We start from the raw sequence: 24,998 nt of genomic DNA, 5'->3' as shown, positions 1-24,998 counted from the left end.
TTTTATAGTTGTATTGTGGACAAAAAGTTGTCATGTTGTTTAGTGAGGGACAAAAAATCTTGTTTTTGTCCCGTCCTTTGCTACATAATTTGTCCAGTCTTATAACCAGTTTCAAATCAAACAGGTTACAACAAAAATTGTTCAATCCAGTCTCCTATTTTTTAGCATATCAAATACACCCTAATGCATTTAAACAATTTAAACCGTTGATTCAAATTAGACTATTGATGCACCAAATCCAAATCTATATTATGCAGGGTTGTTAGTACACGTGGGAATGCTTCTAAGGTTGAAGGTTGAGTATATTCTTGTGTTCAAAATAGCATATAGGGTATCTTAATCTTTTGTACAAAATAGGATAGATATTTTTTCTCCGCCCCCATGTATCTTTTATACCCTCAATATTCTAATTTTGCCCTCAATAAAAACTTCGGTTCGCAGAAAACCGAAGTTTTTTCTAGTTCAAATTCAGGAAAATTTCGGTTAACAGAAACCGAATTTTTTTTTCAAGGCAAAAAAAATTCGGTTCGTAGAAACCGAAGTTTTTATTGAAGGGCAAAAAAGTAAAATCCAGAGGGTGAAAAAGAACCATGGGGCCTAAAGAGAAAATATCAATAGGATAGGATATGATTATGAATGCTTATCCACTTTGCCCCACTCCAAAGGTCATTTTTATCACCATTTCTCAAATTATTTTATCATTCAACTTTATAGTTAGGATATTATATTTTAAAATAAATAAGTGGATGTATAAGAATTTAAATTTCTTGACAAAAAAAAAGAATTCAAATTTAAATTTCTGTATATTACATGCAATATAAATTTTGAGGCTCATGCAAACCATCAGTCTTTATTTTTAAGCTCCACTAAGAGTTAAAAACAAAGTTATTCACAAAATTCAATAATAATACCAAACATATTTATAACTTTTGATCATATATGAATATATGATTCATTATTGGGAGGAATACAAAAAAAAATTAATTTATATACACCGTCAGTGTAAAATTATTTTACACATGCATTCAATACTATACTGACACATCATGTATGATATTTAAAAACACATGATGTGTCACATTCATTAAATATCTGGCAACACATTATTGAATGTATGCTTAAAGAATCTTTACACCGACAGCGCATGATAATTAAACTCTAAAAAAAGCATATATACGCGTGCGATATAAATGGAGTTGAATTTCCTGCTGTAACCATGAACTTTGTTTTTCTGTGTGATAGCTGAGATTGTTGGGATTGTTTTCTGTGTGAAACGGATTGTGTGAACGTGCACCTTTAGTTGTTTGACTTAGATAGAGCATTTAAGATTTTTCTCAGAATCATATGTGAGCTTGAACCTCTCATTCAAGTAGTCCCCACTACGTATTGGAGGGAATCTGCACAGAACATTGTCAAAAGTTTGTAACATCTTACATGTAAAAATAAGATTTATATGTAACTTTCAATAAAGATAAAGACTACCCATCAAGCATCTATGATTTATATATAAACTTTTCTTACCAAAAAGATCAATATAATTGTACTACTCCGTCCCAAAATATAAGCAAAAAGTGGTCAACTAAAGCGGATGTATTTGGACTAAATTTTTAACCAAATACATCCACTTTAGTTGACCACTTTTTGCTTATATTTTGGGACGGAGGAAGTACTTAATGACAAAAATAAATTTGTTTTCTTTTCTAAACTGGTAAACACTAAAGATTGGTTTTTTCCTTCCTTTTCTTAAAGATTAACTTTTTACTTATATAGCTTTTTAATTACTATATTTTCAAGCTTTTATAGTTTTAATCAATCCTTGGTGTTTGAATATTTTAAAGTGAGGGATTTTGATACCCATTGGTAATTCCTTGCTAATTAAGTTTTCCAAAAATGCCAAATTTTTGTTCTTTAAGTTCATATTATATATATTCAAGATAATTACACTTCTATAAAGTACGGACACCTCTATGATTAGGCGTGTTGCGGTGTCCGACACGTGTCGGTGTCCGATACTCGTATGACACTTGTATGACATGGTCGGATAGCTCATATTGGTGTCGGAAAAAAATCAAGTTTTCCTTTACTTTGACACTCCTTTGATCGGTGCCCGACAATTGTAAGACACTCGTACGACACGTGTCGGACAAGTGCCCCAAAAAATATTATTTTTTCTTTGCTTATACTTTCCTTAGACACATATCAGACATATCTACAAGAGTTAAAGATGTGTCCAAACAATAATATTTTTAGTTTTTCGATAATAGATGGATAAATAAAAGTAAAATACTAGTTTTAAAACTTTTTTTAAAGAAATAACTTGCTCAAATTAGATTTACATGTATATATTTTGATTCTCAATTCATATGTTATATAAATATGTAGCGGTGTCACTGTCCTATATTTTTTACATTAGCGGTGTCGTAGTGTCTGTGACGTGTCGTGGTGTCCTGTCGGAGTCCGTGCTTCACAGCGTGTGATAAGGTGCGTCAATAATCTTTTTTGGATGGTAAAATTAATATTTTTCAAAAACTATTTCTAGCTAGAGACCTAGGAGACACAAATTGTTGTGCATTACTCTTTGAACTCTTTTTAGAAGGTTCGGAGGCTTTGGTGCTAGGAAGCCAAAAATGCAAAATACAAATAGTATTAAAGCATGTTGATTGTTATAACGTGCTTTCTCATGCTTGACCACTTTGCTTGAAGCAACTTTGAGCCTTTGAGGGTCGTCTGTCCCACAGTTAAATTTTCAGTCATCAATTCCACAAGTGAAAAACTTCAGTCATGTCTACACATGCTGTTTTTCCTCCTACCCACTAGTACACTAGAACATCTTTTAGCCTCAATGTAGATCTTTCCTCCTAGTGGTTGTGGGTCAGTCAAGAAGTTCACAGGCCTCTTTCTTCCCAGATACTCTTGCCCGCCTAAAAACATCAAAAAGGACATCTCGAACAAAGTCATATCGGTATTTGAAGCATGTAAGCTCTCTACAATGAACCGCATGCTCCCTAAATCTATCCAGGCATGCCTTATGGCAAACAAGGTAAACCTCATCAATAGGAAATAATAGAATCATGAGGCGATACTTGAGGATGGTACAATACTCTATCGGTGATATGTGTTGACCTAATCCATTGATGGGGATATTGTACAATACTCTCTTACTTTCATGTCGTTAACAATTTTACTAAATAGGGCACTCGCCAAAACACATGTTGGACTTTAGGGGGGACGATGTCCTTGCTAGTGAAACTACTAAAGTCATAAGTTGAAATCCTATCACGGAGATCATTCAAATCATTGTCAAAATCAAAGTTCATACCACATACTCTATTGTCTGTCATATATGATCTTGTAACATTCGAGACTGAGCCCTAAAAACCAAAAAATCATACGAGTTGACCTCTACTACTCAATACAACCACAACCCCTTAACCTTAATAGGATAAGAAGCTATCCTATCCTCTACTGCACGAAGGCCAAAATATATCAGTCTTACGAATCTTCAAATAAAGACTCAATTTTGGGTCTAGCCTCCCGAATGATATCAAGTGCCGCTACCTTTAAATCTCTTATTATGAAATAGAGACACTTCTCGAAATAGGCATATCCCGATGTCGGATACGCGTCAATATCCATATATTATCTTATATCAGTATATGTGTCTTGCTTCATACACGCCAACATATTCTTGACTACGCATTAAGAGTATAGTGAATCTTATGTTTAGAGGGATTTTTATATAGTGTACACATCAAACTCCTTAATGTGAATTTTTTTATCATAAACACAGCACTCTATTTCTTTGAGAAATTGAGAGAATTTTGATCCGCCAACAGAGTTAGAATGGATACATAGTAGTAAGTGCTATTCTATTCACCAAATTTGGTACAGGCACTCATCTTGTACAAAATCACACTCATCTTAATCCTACTTGTCATAATTAATTAACACATAAGTAAGATTTAGGCACATGATATGGATGAATTTTGCCACATCATTACTTAACAAAATGAAGATAACTGTGGAGACTAAAAATCTATAATTACTTTCTTTTAAATATATCAGGGACTAAAAGTTAAGGATAAAAACAAAATGGTGATATATAATTTTTTTTTGAAAACTAAATGGTGATATATAATTATTTATAAAGCGTCAGAACCATATTAAGAAGATAATATTTAAACATGAGAGGGTGATGTGACATTTTGTTTGCAATGTCATCACTTAACAACAAATTAAACTATTAACAATTGAGACTAAAAATGGCCACTTTGAAATATTTAGGAGGGATAAGACTAAAAACTAAAATATTTAATAAGCAACATGAAGCGATATTTTGCCTAATAATGAAATTAGTTGATGATATGAGATATGCAAGTCAATTTTTCTTTTAACACTCAAAAACTTTTTCTATATTTTTTTGTTGTTAGACACATATATATTAGAGATTGGATCCTCTCCGGTAATAAGTAATATGAGAAATTCAGTGAAATTTTAACTATTTTACATTACTATATAAAGTCAACGAAAAAGAAAATGTTAGAGATCTAAACTAGATACTCTCTGATGTAAACTCCACTAGAGAGGATCCGTTCTCATATATTAGACTCCTAATTCAGTCTGGCTACTTTTTTTTTTTGTTAAACAAATCTTAATTGGATAATATTTTTCTTTACCTGGGTGGAGATGATTCACTGCAGCAACTCTCAAAGCACTCCACTACACAGTCTGAGGGTGGATCCATGAAGAATGCCACCTGCAAAAATGTATATCACCATTCATATTTCACTAGAAATGCATATGCAAATCTTGCTAACAATCAAATTGAAAATACATATGCCTAATGTGTAATGTGTCCTTGGATCAAAACGAAAGGGTTCAGATTTCAAATTCAATATTTTAGATTTAAAATAAAACCAAATTATCTTCCACAGTACTATATTGATTCAACGGCCACCACCGATGTGTCAATTGTGTGAATGCATGGAATTTTGACCACATGTTGTCCAAATACTTCAATGTAGCACTTTGGTGATATGTTGCTCAACATTCAGGTTTTCATCTAATGTATGACTTCTAACTCACACTTCACATACTAACTGAATTTATGTGTTTGGACACCGTCATCTCATGAACTTTTGAGAATGTGAGCCAAGTCTATATAAAAGTCAATAATATAATATACTAACTACTAACATCTTCTGTTACAAAAATAACAAAAAATCGAACAGAAAATGTTTGGTAATTACCGAATAGCGTTCTTTTCCTGTTGGCATCACCCTATGAAGTGTTGACCTGCAACAACAGTAATTATGTCAGAAACTGAGAATGATATGATAAAAGAAATAGCTTATAAGTTGTTGGATGATGGAATTTACTGGTATACACAATTAGTCCATCTCTCCATCATGTCCCCAATGTTCACAATTATGGCCCTGCAGATACAAATGAAGACCAGCTAAGACTAGGAAACACACTTAAAGTGGTAAATAACTTTATTCACAAAGTTCTTAGACTTGAACATACCCTTCTACATGAGACACATCCTCCCATACCTGAGGTTGCTTCAACTTCTCCTTGCATATCTTTAAATGTAAAATTCTTAAGTCATTGATTATATATGCAAATACTAACTTCAAACATAAATTATGATAAAGGGAAGATGAGAACCTGCAATCCTGGCACACCATTGGTCATTAGGAGTGTGATCATGCCATAATCTGAATGAGGAGAGGCACCACAAATCTCTTCACTAGATCCCAATTCACCTGATAATTGGTGTAAAATAAATATAATCTTGACACTACTAATAAAACAGCAGAGAAAACTTAAGAGTGTGTACAAAAATAAACAAGCACATTTGAAATTGATATTTGGATTGTGAACTACTGACACATTCACTTGCAATATAATGCATCAAACAATGCGAACTATTTGGCTCGAAATATGTACAAAATAAACTTGGCGCACGCACCTGGATAGCGCAGAAGGCGGAGAAAAGCTTCTGGTTTATTTAAGGCACTGATCTTTTCAAAGTAATTTTCATCGAGATTCAAAGATAGGGCGATTAGAGACAACAACTCTTTGCCAGCTGACCTGTGGCACATAACAAGAATATTTAAACTCGAGTCTAAACTGTTTGAATGCTCAAACTCACAATGATAAATTTAAAATCACCGGATTGTGAAACATAGGGGGCCGAAAATGCATTTTATTCAGTAAACTATATAAATCTAATAAGTAGTCCTAGAGTATATGAAATCCGTCAATTTAGCGCAAAAAATATATGAAAATCCGTCAATTTAGCTTCTAAAACTTACAGTATTTTCCAAAATAAGGATTCCATTGTGGGTCTCCAATTTGGGAGTAATTCTGTAGTAACAAAATTAGAGCACAAAATTAATTATCATCATTCCTGCTTAATTAAGAATGTGCACAAAGGAAATACATACCCTCAGAAGGCCATTGATTCAGATGCACACTTGTGGTATCTGTTAAAGGGCCAATGTAAAAGCTCTCTTTTGGATCACCTGCTTCCATTAAATTTCACGTTTGTAACAGTTAGGTTGTTTACGTTTTTTAGGTAACAAATAAGTCGTTTCAGATAATTCAACGATTGTAGACATATTTTCATTAAGAAAATATACCTTTGGAGAGTGAAGAAGGGTCAAGTTTCTCAGCATAGAGAGGAGTATAACCTCTGTACTCCTTGCGATTCAACTTAATTTTGTGTTCGATTGGAAGTGAGAAGAACTTTGCACTCTCCTCAAATGCTTGTTTCATAAAATCCTCATCAACACCATGGTTCACAAGGTAAAAGAAACCATACTCAACACATGCCTATAAATTTACTAACACATATTAGTAATAATTAAAGTATACTATATAGTATATACTAATACTACTATAACTACATCAATTTCTCAAGTGTTGTTGAAGCAATAAGAATGTAGAAAAACCTGACGGATTGAATTGGCTGTGGAAATAGGATCAGGTGAGGAGAGGTCTATGATAGGGAGATTCAATGTTGTTGTTGTTGTCACCGTCATCTTCCTTTGTTTTGAAATAAGCTCTAACTATGAATTATGCTTATTTATTGTGTTGTAATGCTTAAAAAGAAAAAAATACAATTAATGCTTAAAAAATTAATTTTTTACATTTTATATGTATGGAATGCACAAATTTCAAGAAATTTTTTATTTATTTATATGTTTAACATTTTTCAATATTTTTTATACCATCACTTCTCACTGGATGACTAAAATAATAGGTGATGGAACACGAGCAGTATTATTAAACTCAATTATATATTTTTGTTATGATTCAAAATTAGATTAGGCATCGTTGTCAAACTACATTATTTTCTTCACCACGATGTCCATGTGATATACTCCTGCCTTTATATTCATGAATATGAATCAGTCCAGGCTAAACAATAGCCTAATATGTATCAAAAAAAACAATAGCCTAAAATATTTACACCCTTTAAGAAAAGTAGTTAAATTCATTTATTTTACTATAAAATTTGAAAATTACTCCCTTATGGAACACTTGTTCCATGAAAATAAAAATGTTTTTTTGGAAATTATGATTAAAAAATAAATAAAGCAATTTGTCAAAACAAAAAAATAAAAATAAAAATAAATAAAGCATATATAGTCAACTTTTGTTTATATTTTAGACCAACACATTTCATTTTTTTCCCTCGTTCTTATATTTTAGACGGGAGAAAATATATCACTATAAGTCTATAAAATACACATATTAGAGAATATATCCTCTCATGTGTAATTTTACACATGAGATAGGAAAATGTCATCTCCCGTTATTTATTTAGAGAGAAACATATGAAAAATTTAGAAAAGTAAGTTCGAATGGTGATAAATCACATTTTATTCTCTTATGTGTAAATTACACATGAGATAATCGAGTTGAGATTCTCTCCATTTTCTATTTTTTCCATTTCCTCCATTATTATATAGTTTTGGGAATATAAATGCAAAAATGTGATATTAAATGGGTCCAAATATCTTTTATACATCCCAAAATATTTAAAAACTTTGATAATGAAAGAAATGGAAAGAATAGGAAATGGAGAGAATCCCAACTCGAGATAATCTATTTCTCGAATATTTTATATTAGATTTGTGGACATTTTTAAATTAACCGCCTATTTTTGAAAGGAAAAAAAAAAGTACCCTACATTAAAAAATAATACCAAAGTGTCATACTTTTGATATCAACATACAATCATGTCAATGAAGATGGCGCGATTGAGCTGGAATACTTGAAGGATTTGACATGATTGTTAGAATATTATTGAGGTGTGTTATATAAACACAAAAAAGTTGGACAAAAATACAACACATTTTTTCTCCACTCACAGCACGGATATCGAGGCTTGCAATAAATATTAAAAAAAGAAAAAAATGTAGTTTTGTTGTATTTTTGTTAAAAATTTGTGTTTAAATAACATTTTTCTATTTTCTAATATTCTATGGGTTGTAATCAATTGTGGTTTTGATTTTAATAAAACCGGGTTGATGTTGTTGTGATCCATTTGATGATGCTTAAGCCCGATAATTGTGATCAGTAATAATGGGCTTGAACACTAATTCTGATTTGTGTAGAAACAAAGTGTAGGCCCAACTCTAGAGTCCATGATGAGTGGTACTAGTGTTGTTATCTTATAAATAGATAGGCTAGGTCTTCTTTGTCATCACGTTGTCAAGCTAGCAATAAGCTGAACGCTCATTTGTTGTCTTCCTCATCAAAGACATCAAAGGCCGGAGCATGTGATAGGCAAAGGAAGACATTGTCTAACATATCGGTGGTTCCGATATCGGCAATCCCGCCCACATGATTGCTGATTATCAAGTAAGTGTGTTATAATTTCATATAATATATCAGATCTCTAAATTGTTAATTCATACAATGATTGCATTGGATTTTTCATCTGGTTTGGCATGATTGTATTGATTTTTTTTATTTAAATTTTTAAAATTATTTTAGTGGTTAAAAATTAAATTAATAATATTAATAATTAATGGAAAATTACAAATACAAAATAATATATATTGTCCTCTATCTATATATGTCTGTTGGTACAATATTCCGGATGTGTACAAATACATTGGAGATTTCGTCGAGCTCTTGCAACTTGACGAATTGATTGTTTTTGAATTTTTTTATATATATTTTAAAATGTTATATAAGCAATTTCTAATAAAAAAAAAGTTATCTGGTGATAAGCAACAAAATAGGATAAATTTAGGACCAACATTGAATAATTGTAAAACTTAGAAGGGGACGGTGGGCAAAATCAAGCGGTTGTGAAATTTGGGGTCAAAATTCCACTTAAACAATTACAACAAGTGAAAAAGGAGGGGAGAGTTTTGAAAGGAAAAAAAAAAGGAGGCAAGTGGAAAGAATAGAGCACTTTGGAAGAGGAGAATTTTGAGGATTAATTTTTCTTCATAGTAAAAAATCCTCCTAATTTGGAATAACTTATAACTTACAAATTGTATCGGAGGAGATTTTTGGAGGGTTTGTATAACTTTTTTTTTTATAAAAACACTTTTAAAAAATATGTGAAATATTTTTCTCTCCCCGGAGCCATCACTTCCCCCTCCTCTCCAAACTCGCAAACAAAGTTTTAAATTTCGATTATAAAATTTATCTATCGAAAACTATATAAGTACTAAATTTTATAGTACATCCAAACACAAATAGTTTATTAAATTTAAGCATTTAGGAAATAAACTCTTCTAAATAAACATATATTGCATAAGTAAAATATTTATCCAAAGGGCCAACATTATATTCCATTAATTCTTTGGCTCGATGGACCATTTAAGATTCCTTTCAGAACCATATATGAGCTTGAACCGCTCACTAAAGTAGTCTCCACTACGTATTGGAGGGAATCTGCATACAAAGTTCACAAAAGGCACATGAGTTTAATTTTAAACTTCAAAAACAAAAAATACAAGACTTTAAGGCACATGAGTATTTTTTTAGGCACATGAGTTTATATAGTGAGTGCATGTTTGGCATTGCGATAAGTTTGTCGTGAGCCACTGTAATTTTGTAGAAGCTATGTTTTATATTTTACTTTACCTTGGGGGAGATGATTCACTGCAGCAACTTTCAAAGCATTCCACTACACAGTCTGTAGGTGGATCCATGTAGAATGCCACCTGCAAAATTGGACATCAACATTCATATTTCATTAGAAATATGCATATGCAAATCAAACTAACAAATTAGTAGACCTAATCAAAATGAAAATAAAGATGCCAAATGTGTAATGTCATGACTCATGAGTCGAAAGAACATTCTAATTGATCCAACAACCATCGATGTGTCGATTGTGTGAATGCATGGAATTTTGACCACATGCAATCGAAATACCGCAATGTAGCACTTTAGTTATATGTTACTTAATAGTATAATTCATATACTAAGATTTTATGTTCGAAAAATAACAAAGTAAATAGAATGAGTAAGTGGTTAATTAGTAATTACAGAATAGCGTTCTTTTCCAGTTGGCATCACCCTATGAAGTGTTGACCTGCGAGAGTAATAATGACATAAAATGAGAATGGTATATATTGTTTTTGTTTTTTTAGACCTGATATTCGGTTCAAGGAATGACTAAACTAAGGACCCCAATTGAAGACGGTGTTTTTGCTCTGTATGAACTGACTCAACATAAAAAGTGACGCCAATATATACCGTCGATAATAGAAATAGTTTATAAGTTGTTGGAAGATGGAACTTACTGGTATACACAATTTGTCCACCTCTCCATCATGTCCCCAATGTTCACAATTATGCCCCTGCAGATACAAACAGAAACACCTAACATTAAAAGGGAAAGAATATATTGACTTAATTAAAAGTGGTAGTAACATTATTTACAAAGTTCTAGTCATGAACTTACCCTTCTACATGAGACACATCCTCCCATACCTGAGGCTGATTCAACTTCTCCTTGCATATCTTTAAATATGAATTCTTAAGTCATTAATTGATTCGAAACAGAAGAACAGAAGAACAAAATGTTATATTATAGGAAAGATGAGAACCTGTAATCCTGGAACACCATTAGTGATTAGGAGAGTGACTAAGCCATAGTCTGAATGAGCAGAGGCAGCACAAGAGCCTAATTCACCTGATGTAATAATAAACAGCCTTTAATTACAGCAAGAATTGTGATTTCTGAATCACAAATCTAGCAAACAATGTACCAACCAGATTGTGTGCAAACCTGAATATCGTAAAAGGCGAAGAAAAGCCTCCGGTTTTTTTGAGAAGAAATCTTCATCAAGATTCAAAGACAAGGCAATTAGAGACAACAATTTTTTGCCAGCTGACCTGTGGCACATAAGAATAATCTTTAAGTCCTAATTTTGTTTAACAAGAGAATGTGATCAAATTTGTGCTACTAGCTACTAAGTAACTTCTCATAGTATTTGTTTGATGAAAAATGCATAACTTACAGTATTTTCCAAAATAAGGATTCCATTGTGGGTCTCCAATTTGGCACTAATTCTGGAGTGTCATTGCAAGAAGAAAAAAAATGTACAAAATTAATTTTCTCTATATTCCTAATTAAGAATGTGCACAAAGAAAATTCATACCCTCAGAAGGCCATTGATTCAGACTTGCACTAGTGGCATCTTCTAAAGAACCAATGTAATAGCTCTCTTTTGGATCACCTGCTAGTAGAACTGATATTAATTATTATTATTTTTTTTTTGGTTGGATAACGTGACTATTTTATGGATTATTTTGAAAGTATTGTTAAGAGTGAGCGCTAGAAACGGACACTTTAACACTCTTTTAATATTTCTCTTATTGAGTGATATTCGTGCGGGTCCTACCATTTGAGAAATGGATTCTATTCGTGTCTCTGAACTAAATTGAAGAGTAATCTCAATTGTATACGGTCAACATCCATGAATGTATGCACTCAGATATATCAAAACAATTCGATTGAGATTTGACAGATTAGATTTAATGGTCGAAATTTTTATATTTTAAAAAATTTAAATTTGAGCCGTCTAATTTTTATCAGACAGCTCTGACTCACTGACTTGACCGCACTTTTGACGACTATACTTCCATTGATGAGCTAGTCTAAAATATATATACACGTAGTTCATTGTTCTAGTGTAGCCTTTTCAGAAGAAATATATTACCTTTGGAGAGTGAAGAAGGGTCAAGTTTCTCAGCATAGAGAGGAGTATAACCTCTGTAGTCCTTGCGATTCAACTTAATTTTGTGTTCGATTGGAAGTGAGAAGAACTTTGCACTCTCCTCAAATGCTTGTTTCATAAAATCCTCATCCACACCATGGTTCACAAGGTAAAAGAAACCATACTCAACACATGCCTATAAATTTTTTATAGTTACTACTAAAATATTAGAACACAATTTATACATTAATTTGTCATGTCTTGAACTAATACTATTAAATATTAAGCAAAATGCATCTATAGTCCTTTAAAGTTCACGTGTGTATCAAATAGTTCTTTTAAGTTTTTTAAGTTACAAATAGATTCTTTAAATTTTATGGTTGTATCAGATATGTTTTTTAAAAATAAAATATACAGACTTATCTTATCTAATGGTAAATATGCAATTGGACCAAGTTGGGAAGACCCTATACTTCCCCATACTAAATCAGTGTCACCCATGAGATCAGGGTCGATTAAGATTTTGGTGGCCTAAGGGCGAATTTATAATTTGGGCCCTAATTAATAATTGTAGTATAAGAAAATTTAATTCTCAAAAAAGATTAAACTTTTTATTTAATATCAAAATACTTTTACAAAACAATTTCTACCACTATTTCTAAATACAATCATGCAAAGTTACTAATAATTGTGTTTACATCAATATGTTATATAAGAGAAAACTAGGGATGACTGATGAGTTGTAGACTTGTAGAGAGAAAAATATAGGAAGACAATGGGTGTATGTTGATATGCAATGAGATTGCAAGAAGGAAATAATTTGCATACGTGTACTGATGAAAAAGTAGAACAAAGACGGTTTGACAGAGAATTTGATCATTGATACTTACGTATCATTGTATCAATTCATTAATTATCAACCATATCAAATATCATTGTACCAAAATTCATAATTGATATTTGATACAATTATATGTTCACCGAAAGAGAATAAGAAGCAACAAACAAAACTAAGAATTTCGTATATGTTTTTTGTTTGGCCTATTAGATTAGTCCCCTAATTAAAAAGATTATTTAGGGACCCAAATTTTAAACTTATTACTATGGATCTAGGGCGGTCTCCCTCTTCGCCCTCCTTCAGATACGACCTACATGAGACTCATTTCTACGAGAACAAGATAATGAAGACAAACATATATTAAGAATAGTGTACAAAACCTGTCGGATGGAATTGGCTGTGGAAATACGGTCAGGTGAAGAGATGTCAATGATAGGAAGATTCAATGTTGTTGTTGTTGTTGTTGTTGTCACCGTCATCTTCCTTTGTTTTGATATAAGCTCTAACTATGAATTAAGCTTCTTTTGCTTTGTGGTTTTAAGTTGAATGTATTTCTCAGTGGTTTTAAGTAAAGAGATCTTGTTTTTGATTTTCTTATGTCATTATCACTCGGAGAACTAAAATAATAAGGTCATGGAACACGAGGGGTATTATTACTATATTTTATTGTAGCAAGTCTAAGGTGAAGAGAAACTCTTGTATGGTACATAATACCCCTCAAATTTTGGTGGATGAGTGAATCTGGTTTTGTTTGATTCAATATTTTTGAAATATCTTTTTCATAAAACTAGGTGAGAACTTGGCTACCAATTCTATAAGATTGGGTTAGGTAGTCCATCTTAAGTGTTTTAAGTGTATTGGTACACCAAAATATGTTTTATAATATTATTAGAATATAGTTAATTTTCAATTGTTACCACACAACTTTTAACAATTACAAATACACACATGTTTCAATTCATGTTTTCTATCCTTCTCTTCCATTTTACTTTTTTTTGCTTATTATTCATCATTCTCTTCCATTTTCTTCCTCTTGATATGCATCTTAAGGATTCTCAAAAATCTCCTTTTACTTCTTATTCTCTAAATGTATCTCTTTCTTCTTACCAAAATTTTTCTCTTGCATAATGGATAATATGATTCATGTATCAAATTTGAGTATTTTGTTCTTCATATTTTGTCAGATTTTGATTTTTAAGTATTTGATTTAACACATTTTAATTTGAAATTAAAATCAGAAATATATTAGAAATGATTTGTATGATGTTTCTGAGATATTAATTGTGGTTTTTTATGATAAAATTGGCCTGCAATAACTAGATCTAAATCTGTGGCGCTAGAGGTTGAAGATGAACCGTGTTTTTTTGTTCTGTTGTTGCTTATAATGTATATATATAATAGGAAACTAATGAAATGCATAACAAGGATGCTTGGCGTTGTGGTTACAGATTGCGCAAGTAACGGGTTGTTGGTTCAAGCCTTGTTGAATGCAATTTTTTTATAGTAACATTTTTTTGTTTTCAACTATTTGCTTTGAGTTCAATCCTTTGATTAAAACATTTTTTTTTCTTTTCAATTTTTTAATTTCTTTTTTAAAAAGTAATTAGATTTGTTCCTTTTTTTTACACATTAGATTTTATTAAAAACTAATTAGATTTGTATCTCTCTGTCTACAATGGGTGCGATGGACGCGCAGAAAAAGCTCAAACTCAGTTGTAAAACTATAAATAGAGTCTTCCTCCTTCACTATTATTCATTCAGAAATATTCAGAGACATTGAATATTCACAAGAGAGTTAGGAGAATTCTAAAGAGGAGGCCAAGGAACTCCAAGGCCAATAAGGTTCTTTCCTTTCTGTCTTTGTAATTTATTTTTCCTAGGTTAGGTGGAGTCGAGGAACTCCCTTACGAATGTTTGGTTTTGTATTTTGTACAATTTGGGTATAAATTCAATTGTTTCTGTTTTCAAACTACTTTATCGTTTGGTTTTATATTTATTTTAATATTAATCACATTAGAATAAAATCTAAGGACCTAATGGATATCGCATAGGAAACAAAGCTAGTAATCCTGAATGAAAGACGGTGTGCTAAGGTCCAACTAAGACCATTAAATTCAGTATATGAGGTCTTAGTATAGGATTAAAAAGAACGATAATTTCTACCTGAGGCAGAGTTAGGACTAGTTAGAGGCACACATGACGGCTTATGGCACATGGAGCCACTAAGGTAATGATACCAACGTTTTTAACAAAAAAGTGAAACCTGGGGCGATGAAACTTAAATAGAGTAAGGGTAACCACTAATTAGGCTCTTAACAGTTTGTAATAAAAATAAGGAACGATTGTTTTTGAACCTATTTTTAATAGTCTAATTCCTAATAGAGTGAGACAAGGGAATAACCACCAAGCAGGAGTAAGGGAGGGATTTGACCACATTTAACCACCCCGTGTGGTCACACACACAATATTTAATTTTCTTGTCATTTATTTTCTGTCTTTAATTTCCTGTCATTTACTATTACCCGCAAAGATACCTTTCAAACAAACAAAGCGAAGACAACTATCCATTTTCCTAAGTGAAACTAGTAATTTTGGCACAATCCCTGTGAAGAACGATAAACTTATCACTTTATTACTTGGTAGCGATTATGTGCACTTGCAGAGTCGACCGTCATACTACCTACTACTACTTTGGTAGTACTCACTCCGTTCCATATTATAAGCAAACAAAATCACTTTTTTACGAGATAATTTAATGTCTAATAAAAAATGTTTAAAAAAATACTTGATAAAAATAAAATTCAAATTAGTCTCTGACATTTTTATATCGGGGACATATTAGTCCTTCGGTTATAACAAATATAAAACTAATTTATCCCTAATATGAAAATGTCAGGGACTAAATTTTTCCGTCAGAAATTTGCGATAGAGTAAAATGGGTCTTCAATCTTAATTAAATTAAATTTTGATAATTGCGAGACAACACAAGCAGTCCGATCAATCACGAGGATATAGATAAGATCGAAACCTATGGATTGAAACCAAAATCTTAGACGTATTCATGTTATTGTTTCTATAATTTTTTCTTTCTATAATTTTAGTTTTATTTACTAAGCTTTCTATAATATTTTTTGTTATGTTTTTCTTTTTATTTTTTAAGCATAGATTCATATATAATCTTGTTATTTTATTTTTTTGATAATTTGTTTTAATAAACTTTCTATAATCTTTTTAATGTTTATTTTTTTTTCTATATTTTTTTATGCATAGATTCATATTTTTAAATAATTTTATTGACTAAACTTTTTAAAATATTTTTATTGTTTTTGTTTTGTTATAATTTTACGCATAAACTAAACTAACTTTACTATGAAACTTTAATATGATAAAGAAATTAAAAAAAATTCATGAGACGATCTAGACTGTTTAATATATTACTTAAACGGACAAACAATTGAAAATATTTGAATTTCGACAATCGGACATTTCAATCTCATTAATTTAAAATTCGAATTTATAATTAGTTGTTAGTCCAAGTTAGTTAGTTTTTTTTTGGTGATAGAAGAAATGGTAATCTATCAGAAACTCACACACATAAAGTGGAGGGACCGAAGTTCAAACATCGATTATAGCCTCCGACACTAGCAATCTCGACATTTTTGTCAGTTGAACTATAATTTATGGACAGTCCAAATTAGCTTTTTTTTTTAAAAAAAAAAAAAAAGGAACAAATCTAATTAGTTTTTAAAAAATAGATTAATAAAATTGAACAAAAAAAAGGTTTAACCAAAGGATTGAACCCAAAGGAATACCAAAAAAAATAAGGATTGAATTTGAACCCAAAGCCAATAGTTTAAAAGAAAATAAAGTTGCCATAAAAAAAATTGCCTTCAACAAGGCTTAAACCCACAACCATTGCTTGATTAAGGCAATCATTAACCACCGCGCCAAGCATCCTTGTTATGCCATTAATTAGTTTCCTAATATATACATACATTATAAACATCAACAAAAAAGAAAAACGGTTCATCTCCAACCTCTAGCCGCCGCAGATTTAGTTCCAGTTGTTGCAAGACAATTTTATCATAAAAAACCACAATTAATAACTCAGAAACATCGTACAAATCATTTCTAATATATTTCTGATTTTAATTTTAATTAAAAGTGTGTTAAATCAAATACTAAAAATCAAAATCTGAAAAAATATGAAGAACAAAAACTCATATTTGCTAAAGAACTACTCAAATTTGTTGAAGAAAATACCCAGATTTGATACCTAAATCATATTACCCATTATAATAGAGAAAAATTTTGGTAAGAAGAAAGAGATGCATTTAGAGAAGAAGTAAAAAGAGAATTTTCAGAATCCTTAAGATACATATCAAGAGGAAGAAGATGGAAGAGAATGATGAATAATAAGCAAAAAAAAAAAAAAAATGGAAGAGAAGGATAGAAAACATGAATTGGAACATGTGTGTATTTGCAATTGTTAAAAGTTGTGTGGTAACAATTGAAAATTAACTATATTCTAATAATATTATAAAACATTTTGGTGGACCAATACATTTAAGACACTTAGGATGAGCTACATGACCCAATCTTATAGAATGGGTAGTTAAGAATTTGCCTAAAATCTATATTAAAAATTCATAAAGAATAGGTTCATTCGGTTTGATTGGGTAGACATTGTTTTCACACTTATAATTGTAATGAATTCCAATCATTCACCACATGGATAGTTGAATAATTATTATTCTCCGGTAAAATTTCTATTTAATTTTACCAGTAATACTTCCCTTTGCAAACTCTTTCCATTGTGCTGCAAACTCATTGAAAAAAATCAGTTTTAAAATCTTCGAAAGTTGCCTTGGTGCTGCTTTTCTTCCCTCAATCAGTGATTCACTAGTTCGATCGATAAGGTCTTTAGTTTGAATATAAGTTTGCGTTGCGTATGTAGTAGCTTAAAACTCTTCGAGATAATTTACCGCTCATTTGCGTTGCGTATGTAGTGATCACTAAATTAGAGGAATTAATTTTTGTAGTTGTACACAGAGAATATATTATTTTGAAAAGAAAAGTAAGATTTGAACTAACACATACAAAACTATAGCACACATGAAACTTAGAAGCTGGATAATTTCACATGATCTATTTGAGAAAGCAGTGAGATCAACCTCTTTTGTAATTCATATATCTTGGAACAACTAGTAACAAAAGGAAAAAATAATGAAAGCAAATGATAAACACGCAAAAAAATTTATAATGAAGTCTCCGACTGTAGAATTCGCTACATCACGCTTCTATTAGATGAATCAATGAATTCTATTAGATTAATCAATGAATTAGAGTTTTAGTGTTACAAACGGTATTTATATAATAATTCGGTCCAAATAACAACAACAAATACTCATGGGTCGCCCCCAACCTCTTCCTGATGCATATGAGCCATACTAAACAATCTTCACCTTGGCGAATATCAAACTCTTATGAAGAACCACTGCATGACATCTACATCTTTGGTGCTAAGGGGTCGTTTCCTTCTTAACACTGAGAAACATGTAACGAGTTCAAACAATGCTTGAACTTGTCATTGGTGACTGGCTTGGTCAACATATCAGCTTCTTTCTCTGAAGTATGAACCTTCTCAAGTAACATACAAATTTGATCCGCTTACATTGGTTTGGATTGTCGGGTCAATCAAAAAAATTTGATTAGATTGGTTTGGATCGTCGGTTCAATAAAAAAAATTGATCCGCTTACATCCTTACCTCTAGTAGACCTCCTATCATCCATATCACTAGCATAATCTGAATCAACATATCCTACAACTGAAGAATCACCTTTCACTTTGCTCCGTTAGCTCAACTCCTGAACCGCTCTCCGCCTCTTCCTGATACATACTGTATGAGCTATACTCAACGGTATATACACACTTATGTTTCTTTCCTCAAAAGATATATATGGATGAGTTGCAATTCCATACACGTCTATAGAGGAGGATCACATTATAGAAAATTCAGGAAAGCAAGTTGCGAATTACGTTGGTTAATTGAAAAACTAATTTCAGCATGGATTGCACTAGCAAATTTGTTAGGCAAAGAGAATCTTCTCTTCTTGCAATGGCTTTGGCCAAAACTTAAAAGTTAAAACATCAAATGGAAACTTGTTGGCAATTATGCACGTTACAATCACTCATGATGTGTATACAAATCCTTTGAAACAAACATGCTTCATCTTTAATGTCTTCTCTTGGAAAAGCGACAAATTGCAAGTTGTCATAACTACTAAGATGACCTTAAATTGGCCAACACATTCAATATGCTCAAGTAGTACAATGAAAACGTGTTAAAAACTCTCCTCATCCCATTTACAATATAGGTCATGTTAAAATATCTACATTTAAAAATTTGTATAATAATACATAAGAATTCAATGTTTAAAAAATGTGAGATCTACTCTACTCTTTGATAATTTGAGAACAAACCATATAAGTAGATCTACTCTTCTCTAGGGTGAAGATGTATCATAACATTTTTCTAGGTGAAGATGATTTGAGCAACATGAAAAAAAAATGTAAGATTTTGTATTCTTAATTTGAAATTCGTTGTAGGCCCCATATTGTAGTTTTTTTTTTTTTTTGGTATAAGAATTGTAGCTATTTATCAATATGCCAAGATGCAAATTTGTTCTTAATATTGAATATTAATACTTATTAATTATAAATACGACACCCTCTAAAATTTCACTCAAAACCCGTCATTGTCTCTTTCTATTAGAATTTGAGGGGCATATACTCAACCACAAAAGTTAGCTTGAGAGTTGAGGTTTACACTACACTTATAAAAACTATCTTTACCATATCTCTAGCCAATGTGGGACTTCTAACACACCCTCTCACATCCAGAACTGAACAAGCTGGAACCCGAAATCAACAACAACGGGTGGCCCCAATATGGGAGGTCTCCACAACAAACAACAAATGGATCTAGGATAGGCTCTGATACCATATTAGAATTTGTGAGACCTATACTCAACCACAAAAGCTAACTTGAGAGTTAGGTTTGCACTACACTTATAAAAGCTATCTTTACCATAACTCTAGCCAATGTGGGACTTCTAACACTTTCAGCCCATATTTAGACCTTGATTCACTTCCGGACCAAATTTTTCTTGTTGGTATATCTCTTATATTATTAATTCGTCATTTTTTTGTTGTGGGCTATGGTTATTTACTTTTGGAGGGGAAGACTTTGGGTGTGGGGAGAATTTTTTTTTTATATTTTTGTAAAAAAAGAAAGAATAAAATTAAAATACTTATCATTAATAAAGTATTAGGAAGACATCAAATGAATTTGGAGAATTTATTTAAGTCCTCCAACTTACTTAGAATTTGAAGAATTTATAAAGTATTTTTAATTTACATATGACTAATAGGACACTTACTAGGCCCATTATTAGACAGGAAAAGGCTTGGGAGCGAGAGGATGTGTTGGTGGGCTTAAAAAGATAAGCCCATTTTACTGGATATGGTCTATGAGCGTAATTATAAGAAAAAGAAAAATGTTTACGTGAAATTTAGTTTAGGATATTAATGTAAAGTAGAGATTTGAAAAATGTTAAACTGTGTCCCGGACATTTGTTAAGCATATAAATAAGGAAATTATGTCTTGAAATTTGTACATTCAATACATTGAAAGTGTAAAAAAATTTCTTATCAATATTAATTTTATCTTTTATTTCTATTTTTGGTATGCTTAACAAGTGCACCGTGACACTGTTTAGCATGACCCTTCTTTTTTTGGTAAATAGAGATTATTCATTACTCAACAAAAAAAGTAGAGATTATTTAATATTTTTCGTGTTTTGGGAGTATTTTTTTCCTCATCTTGATTCCAACGATCTTCGTGGTTCCTATGGAGATCTATCTACATTAAAAAATTATCAAATTTATATTATTTTTAATCAAAATATCTGTAAAATTAATATCAATTAAAGTTTAATCATAAAACAAATAAAAAATTGAAACATTATTGGTCTTGTGACAATAATAAACATCACATATCTTACCAAAAAAATAATACACATCGTATATAAACAAATTTATTATTTATTCTCTTTATATATATGAACATGTAAATAAATATAATATATAAAGTACTTGAATATACACATATAAATGTTATTAGAACGCATGATAGAGGATAAAATTTCATCCTCATCTCCAAACTTTTCTCGAAAGACTTTGTCTCTCGTCTCTCGTCTCCATCTCCTGAGGATAATCCATTCAGAAATGTAGTCAACTTTGCTGACCCCTATAAATAAAAAGTTGGTGTTTATGCACATCATGAACCAAATTGGTGCAAATCAAGACTCTACAGTAATATTTCATAGCCTACATTTGCAATTGATCTCTACAACACCTTCATAGTGAGGACACAAGAATCTCTATGGCAATCTTTCAAAGCATGTTTGTGAATTGTGATGCTTTGTTTTAGAGAGACAATGTGCATATATGTTAGGTCTAGAATGAGCTAAAATACTAGTCACTATGAATCAAAGTAGACAATTAGTCAAATCAAAGTGAACATTGCAATTATCAATCATACATTTTTTAATGCTTCAATTGTTAATTTTTTTTTTATATTAATTCTCATATTCACAGAGGAATGCGTTCGAACTCGAATTATCCTAAACAATATATTCTAAAAAGAGTTTATTAATTACTTGAATCCAATGTCTTAGTTAATTGTCGCATATTCTTATTTCCTTTCAAAGTCTCTCTCCTCAACGTTTCACATTTCTTACTTTGCTACTAATTTCACTTTAGCTAAGTCAATATCTTTCAACATTTATGTATTTTCTTTCTGCATCCCGAAGATTTTCTCTCAATTACATATCCACTCAATCAAAATCTCATAAAAATATTGAATTTTCAAAAGCACTTAAAATCATTTACCGATAAATTAAGTTCCAATATACGTAAACATAACCTTAAAAAAAAAAACCCCGAACCCTGCAAATAATGTCCGACCACTACAATTTCAAGACCCAAATCAGATATATATTCTTAAAAAAGGAAAAGAAAAAAATATAAATAAAGGACCTAAAGGGAAATAAGTAGAAAGAACCTAGGGTAGATTGTAATAATCAGAATATATAAGCCTAAACAAATAGAAAACTCACTCACTCACACACTTATATTTTCACCATTCTATAGCACACAACACAACACAAGCACATAGCATGATACTCCTTCTTGAGTAACCAGCGCCTCCGCAAAACCCAAAACCACCACCACACAACCACTCTCTCATTTCATCAACAACAATACACACTAGGGTTTCTCATTCCCAAACGACACCGTTTTAAACAACAACATTATAACCCTTCCGACGCTATTTCTTTCTTCGTTTATTTATCAATGGCTACCGCTCCTGCACCAGTCAAGTCTCAACCACTTCACAATTTCTCTCTCCCTTTCTTGAAATGGGGAGGAACTGGTAAGAATCACACCAACACCAGTAACCATCAACGTTCCCGTCGTCATTCCGATCACGTTTCCGAACCGGACTCCGAACCTGACTCTCGTCCTCACCGACTCGGATCCCGAACCGCTAGGAACCGATTCGGAGGAGTATCTTCTTCATCATCGCAAAGACAACCTCCACCGTCTTCCAACAACGAAGCGGATGATGATAATGATGATGATGATGATGCTGGAGAGAAGAAGCAAGAGGTTGAAGATGAACTTGACGCGGTGGTGGTCGGAGTTGAGGAGACAGTGCAGAAGCCGTGGAATTTGAGGCCGAGGAAATCTATTAGAGGAGGGTTTGAGATCGGAAACGGAGGTTCTAGAAATCAGAATAGTAACAACGGTGGTGAATTGCAGGAAACGGTTAACGGTGAGAGTCCGGCGGTGCCGAAATCGCTTCGGCTTAGGGGTTTTGCTGATACGAGCTGTGGTGAGAAGAAGGAAAAGAGGAAATTCTGGATCGCTCTTTCGAAGGAAGAGATCGAAGAAGATATTTTTGTGATGACTGGTTCTAGGCCCAATCGTAGGCCCAGAAAGAGGCCCAAGAATGTTCAGAAACAAATGGATGTATGATTCTCAATTCTCATTCATTCTTATTGATGATTATGCTTATGATTATTGATTATGATTATGGATTATGATTATGAAATGATGATTATGAGAACTCTTTGTTTTTTGTTTTCAGAATGTTTTTCCTGGATTATGGTTAGTGGGTATAACTGCTGATGCTTATAGGGTAGCTGATACACCAACAAAGGTACTCTCTTTATACTTTCTATGTGTTTTTTGTTTTTGATTTTGCTTTTGATGATGATTTTTTGTGTTTTTATATTGATTGTTTGATGGTTGATTCTTGCAGAGGTAGAGAAGATGTGAAGTGAATTGGAGCTTGTAAATGGGGTAATGGGAATGAGGTATAAAAGTGAAGAATTTTGTAAAGAGAAAATGAGAAGGAAATGTTGGAGATATTGGATGGAATTGGAGAGAATTGAAGATGCTAATGTTTTATTTAACAATGGTTTACTTTAGTTGGTTTATTTTTGTTACTTGTTCATCTTAGTGGTAGTGGTAGACTGGTAGTAGTATATTTTGCTGGATGGAAAGAAATATATATAAGTATATATAGTTTAATTAATAGGGTAAGAGTCTATTATATTATTGTTACAATGATAATGATAATTTCAGAGGTTATGTTTGGAATTTGCTATTTTTGGGGCGATTATATGAATGAAATCTGATGCGTTCACTTGATTTTGATTTTGGTGTTTGACAGGCTTGTAGTTAAATTTGCAAAGCCTCTTTATATACTGCTTCCTGGCTTTGGATGAGGCCTTTGTCACAAGAACCCTTTATGAGGTTGAATTAGTTTTTATACAATTGCTTGTGCATGCTTTCTGCTTTTACAATTTACATTGTTTTCATGTAGTTAGTTTCATTTCATTAATTTGCTCCATTCAACTTTTGCATTGAGAATCTGCATCATTGTCATTATTGGCTTTGTATGAAGAGAAGCAAAATCTTTGTCATTAGTGGAAAGAAACTTCTAAACTGTTTATTCTAATTATAACCAAACTAACCAAATGATTTCTATCTTTTCAAGTTAAAGAATTAGCTGAGAATAATCAAGTATATATTTGTATTAGTTGAGAGTCATGTTGGGGCATTTTTTTATAGCCAAGTAATTTGTTTCCTTTTTTGGTTGTTTATTAACTTTGTTTGACACTTGTTACAAAATTTTGCCAACTTCTTTGAAATGTTTGATCCATTGTGTTTTCGGCTTTGTCCAGTTGTTTTACATTGTTCGTGTCCGGACGAACGAAGGTCTGTCAACTCTCAAACCACAACCTATTGTCTGTTTATTTCTTCACAAAGAATTTCAGTGTTTATATGGCCATTAATGTGTTACTGTTATTGAATTCTTTTATTTTTCTCAAACTGCATGTTTGATCACTTGATCAATGTACTGGTTTACAAATTATACACTGTGAATGGTGATTGATGGCCCTATTCTATAGTTGGCAACAATCAACATGAGGTGCAAATTAAAAAGCTAGTAGCTACATAACCTTATTGCTGCATCTGGTCACTTGCATGTTGCAACAGAGTTTGTGTGTATAATTCTGTTTCTTTTTCAGACAGAATAGTATAAATATCTTTGAATTTCAGCTTTTAATGGTAAGTGCAAACAGTATTCATTTGCACCTAGTAGTTTCATTTGCACAATAGTATTTGCATTTTTGAATGATAAGTGCAAACAATATTCATTTGTTGCACACAGTAGTTCAATTGTGGTTGGTATAATGTGTCCTTTGCAATGTGTACATTTCTGTTTTCTGCATTTTGAGAAAGATATGAAGGATCAGCATAGGCATGGAATTAAGATTTTTGTGTCCTTGGTAGATTAAGTGATTGCCATTTGCCAAGT

The 24,998-nt window shown here is 31.8% G+C and overlaps 2 protein-coding genes across 5 annotated transcripts; one reads left to right on the top strand and one right to left on the bottom strand.

The window, feature by feature from the left end:
* Positions 1-747: 747 nt before the first annotated feature.
* On the bottom strand, positions 748-13,844 carry LOC123883382 (2-oxoglutarate-Fe(II) type oxidoreductase hxnY). 4 transcript variants are annotated; one of them, XM_045932164.1, is made up of 11 exons: positions 6,960-7,280; positions 6,648-6,840; positions 6,453-6,530; positions 6,321-6,372; positions 5,975-6,096; positions 5,671-5,768; positions 5,527-5,585; positions 5,379-5,435; positions 5,250-5,295; positions 4,677-4,756; positions 748-1,397 (listed from the first exon to the last, which is right to left on the bottom strand). In XM_045932164.1, the coding sequence occupies exons 1-11, from the start codon at positions 7,047-7,049 to the stop codon at positions 1,310-1,312; spliced, it is 963 nt and encodes a 320-aa protein (XP_045788120.1). In that variant the 5' UTR covers positions 7,050-7,280; the 3' UTR covers positions 748-1,309. The 4 variants fall into 4 exon arrangements, with proteins under 4 accessions (XP_045788120.1, XP_045788118.1, XP_045788121.1 ...); XM_045932162.1 differs by lacking the exon at positions 6,960-7,280 and adding an exon at positions 13,422-13,782 and having other exon boundaries at positions 827-1,397; XM_045932165.1 differs by lacking the exons at positions 748-1,397; positions 4,677-4,756; positions 5,250-5,295; ... (6 more) ...; positions 6,648-6,840; positions 6,960-7,280 and adding exons at positions 9,681-9,927; positions 10,120-10,199; positions 10,528-10,573; ... (6 more) ...; positions 12,207-12,399; positions 13,422-13,844.
* An 8,383-nt stretch (positions 13,845-22,227) lies between these two features.
* LOC123883381 (nucleophosmin-like) lies at positions 22,228-23,824 on the top strand. Its single transcript, XM_045932160.1, has 3 exons — positions 22,228-23,140; positions 23,259-23,330; positions 23,433-23,824. The coding sequence occupies exons 1-3, from the start codon at positions 22,463-22,465 to the stop codon at positions 23,436-23,438; spliced, it is 756 nt and encodes a 251-aa protein (XP_045788116.1). The 5' UTR covers positions 22,228-22,462; the 3' UTR covers positions 23,439-23,824.
* The last annotated feature ends 1,174 nt before the right edge of the window (positions 23,825-24,998 follow it).

This window comes from Trifolium pratense, linkage group LG5 (genome assembly GCF_020283565.1).
Source record: "Trifolium pratense cultivar HEN17-A07 linkage group LG5, ARS_RC_1.1, whole genome shotgun sequence".
Taxonomy (NCBI): Eukaryota; Viridiplantae; Streptophyta; class Magnoliopsida; order Fabales; family Fabaceae; genus Trifolium; species Trifolium pratense.
The sequence above is the reverse complement of the archived record's forward strand: the minus strand, read 5'-3'. Positions and strand labels throughout refer to the sequence as shown.

What these genes read in the sequence shown, in the direction of transcription:
- LOC123883382 (XM_045932162.1), bottom strand. Translation starts at nt 13,520, where the DNA reads ATGACGGTGACAACAACAACAACAACAACAACATTGAATCTTCCTATC. An exon ending in TGGACTAATTGTGTATACCA is followed by an intron (nt 5,296 to 5,378) that starts GTAAATTCCATC and finishes CTGTTGTTGCAG; the next exon opens with GTCAACACTTCATAGGGTGA. An exon ending in CAGGAAAAGAACGCTATTCG is followed by an intron (nt 4,757 to 5,249) that starts GTAATTACCAAA and finishes ACATTTTTGCAG; the next exon opens with GTGGCATTCTTCATGGATCC.
- LOC123883381 (XM_045932160.1), top strand. Translation starts at nt 22,463, where the DNA reads ATGGCTACCGCTCCTGCACCAGTCAAGTCTCAACCACTTCACAATTTC. An exon ending in ATGTTCAGAAACAAATGGAT is followed by an intron (nt 23,141 to 23,258) that starts GTATGATTCTCA and finishes TTTTGTTTTCAG; the next exon opens with AATGTTTTTCCTGGATTATG.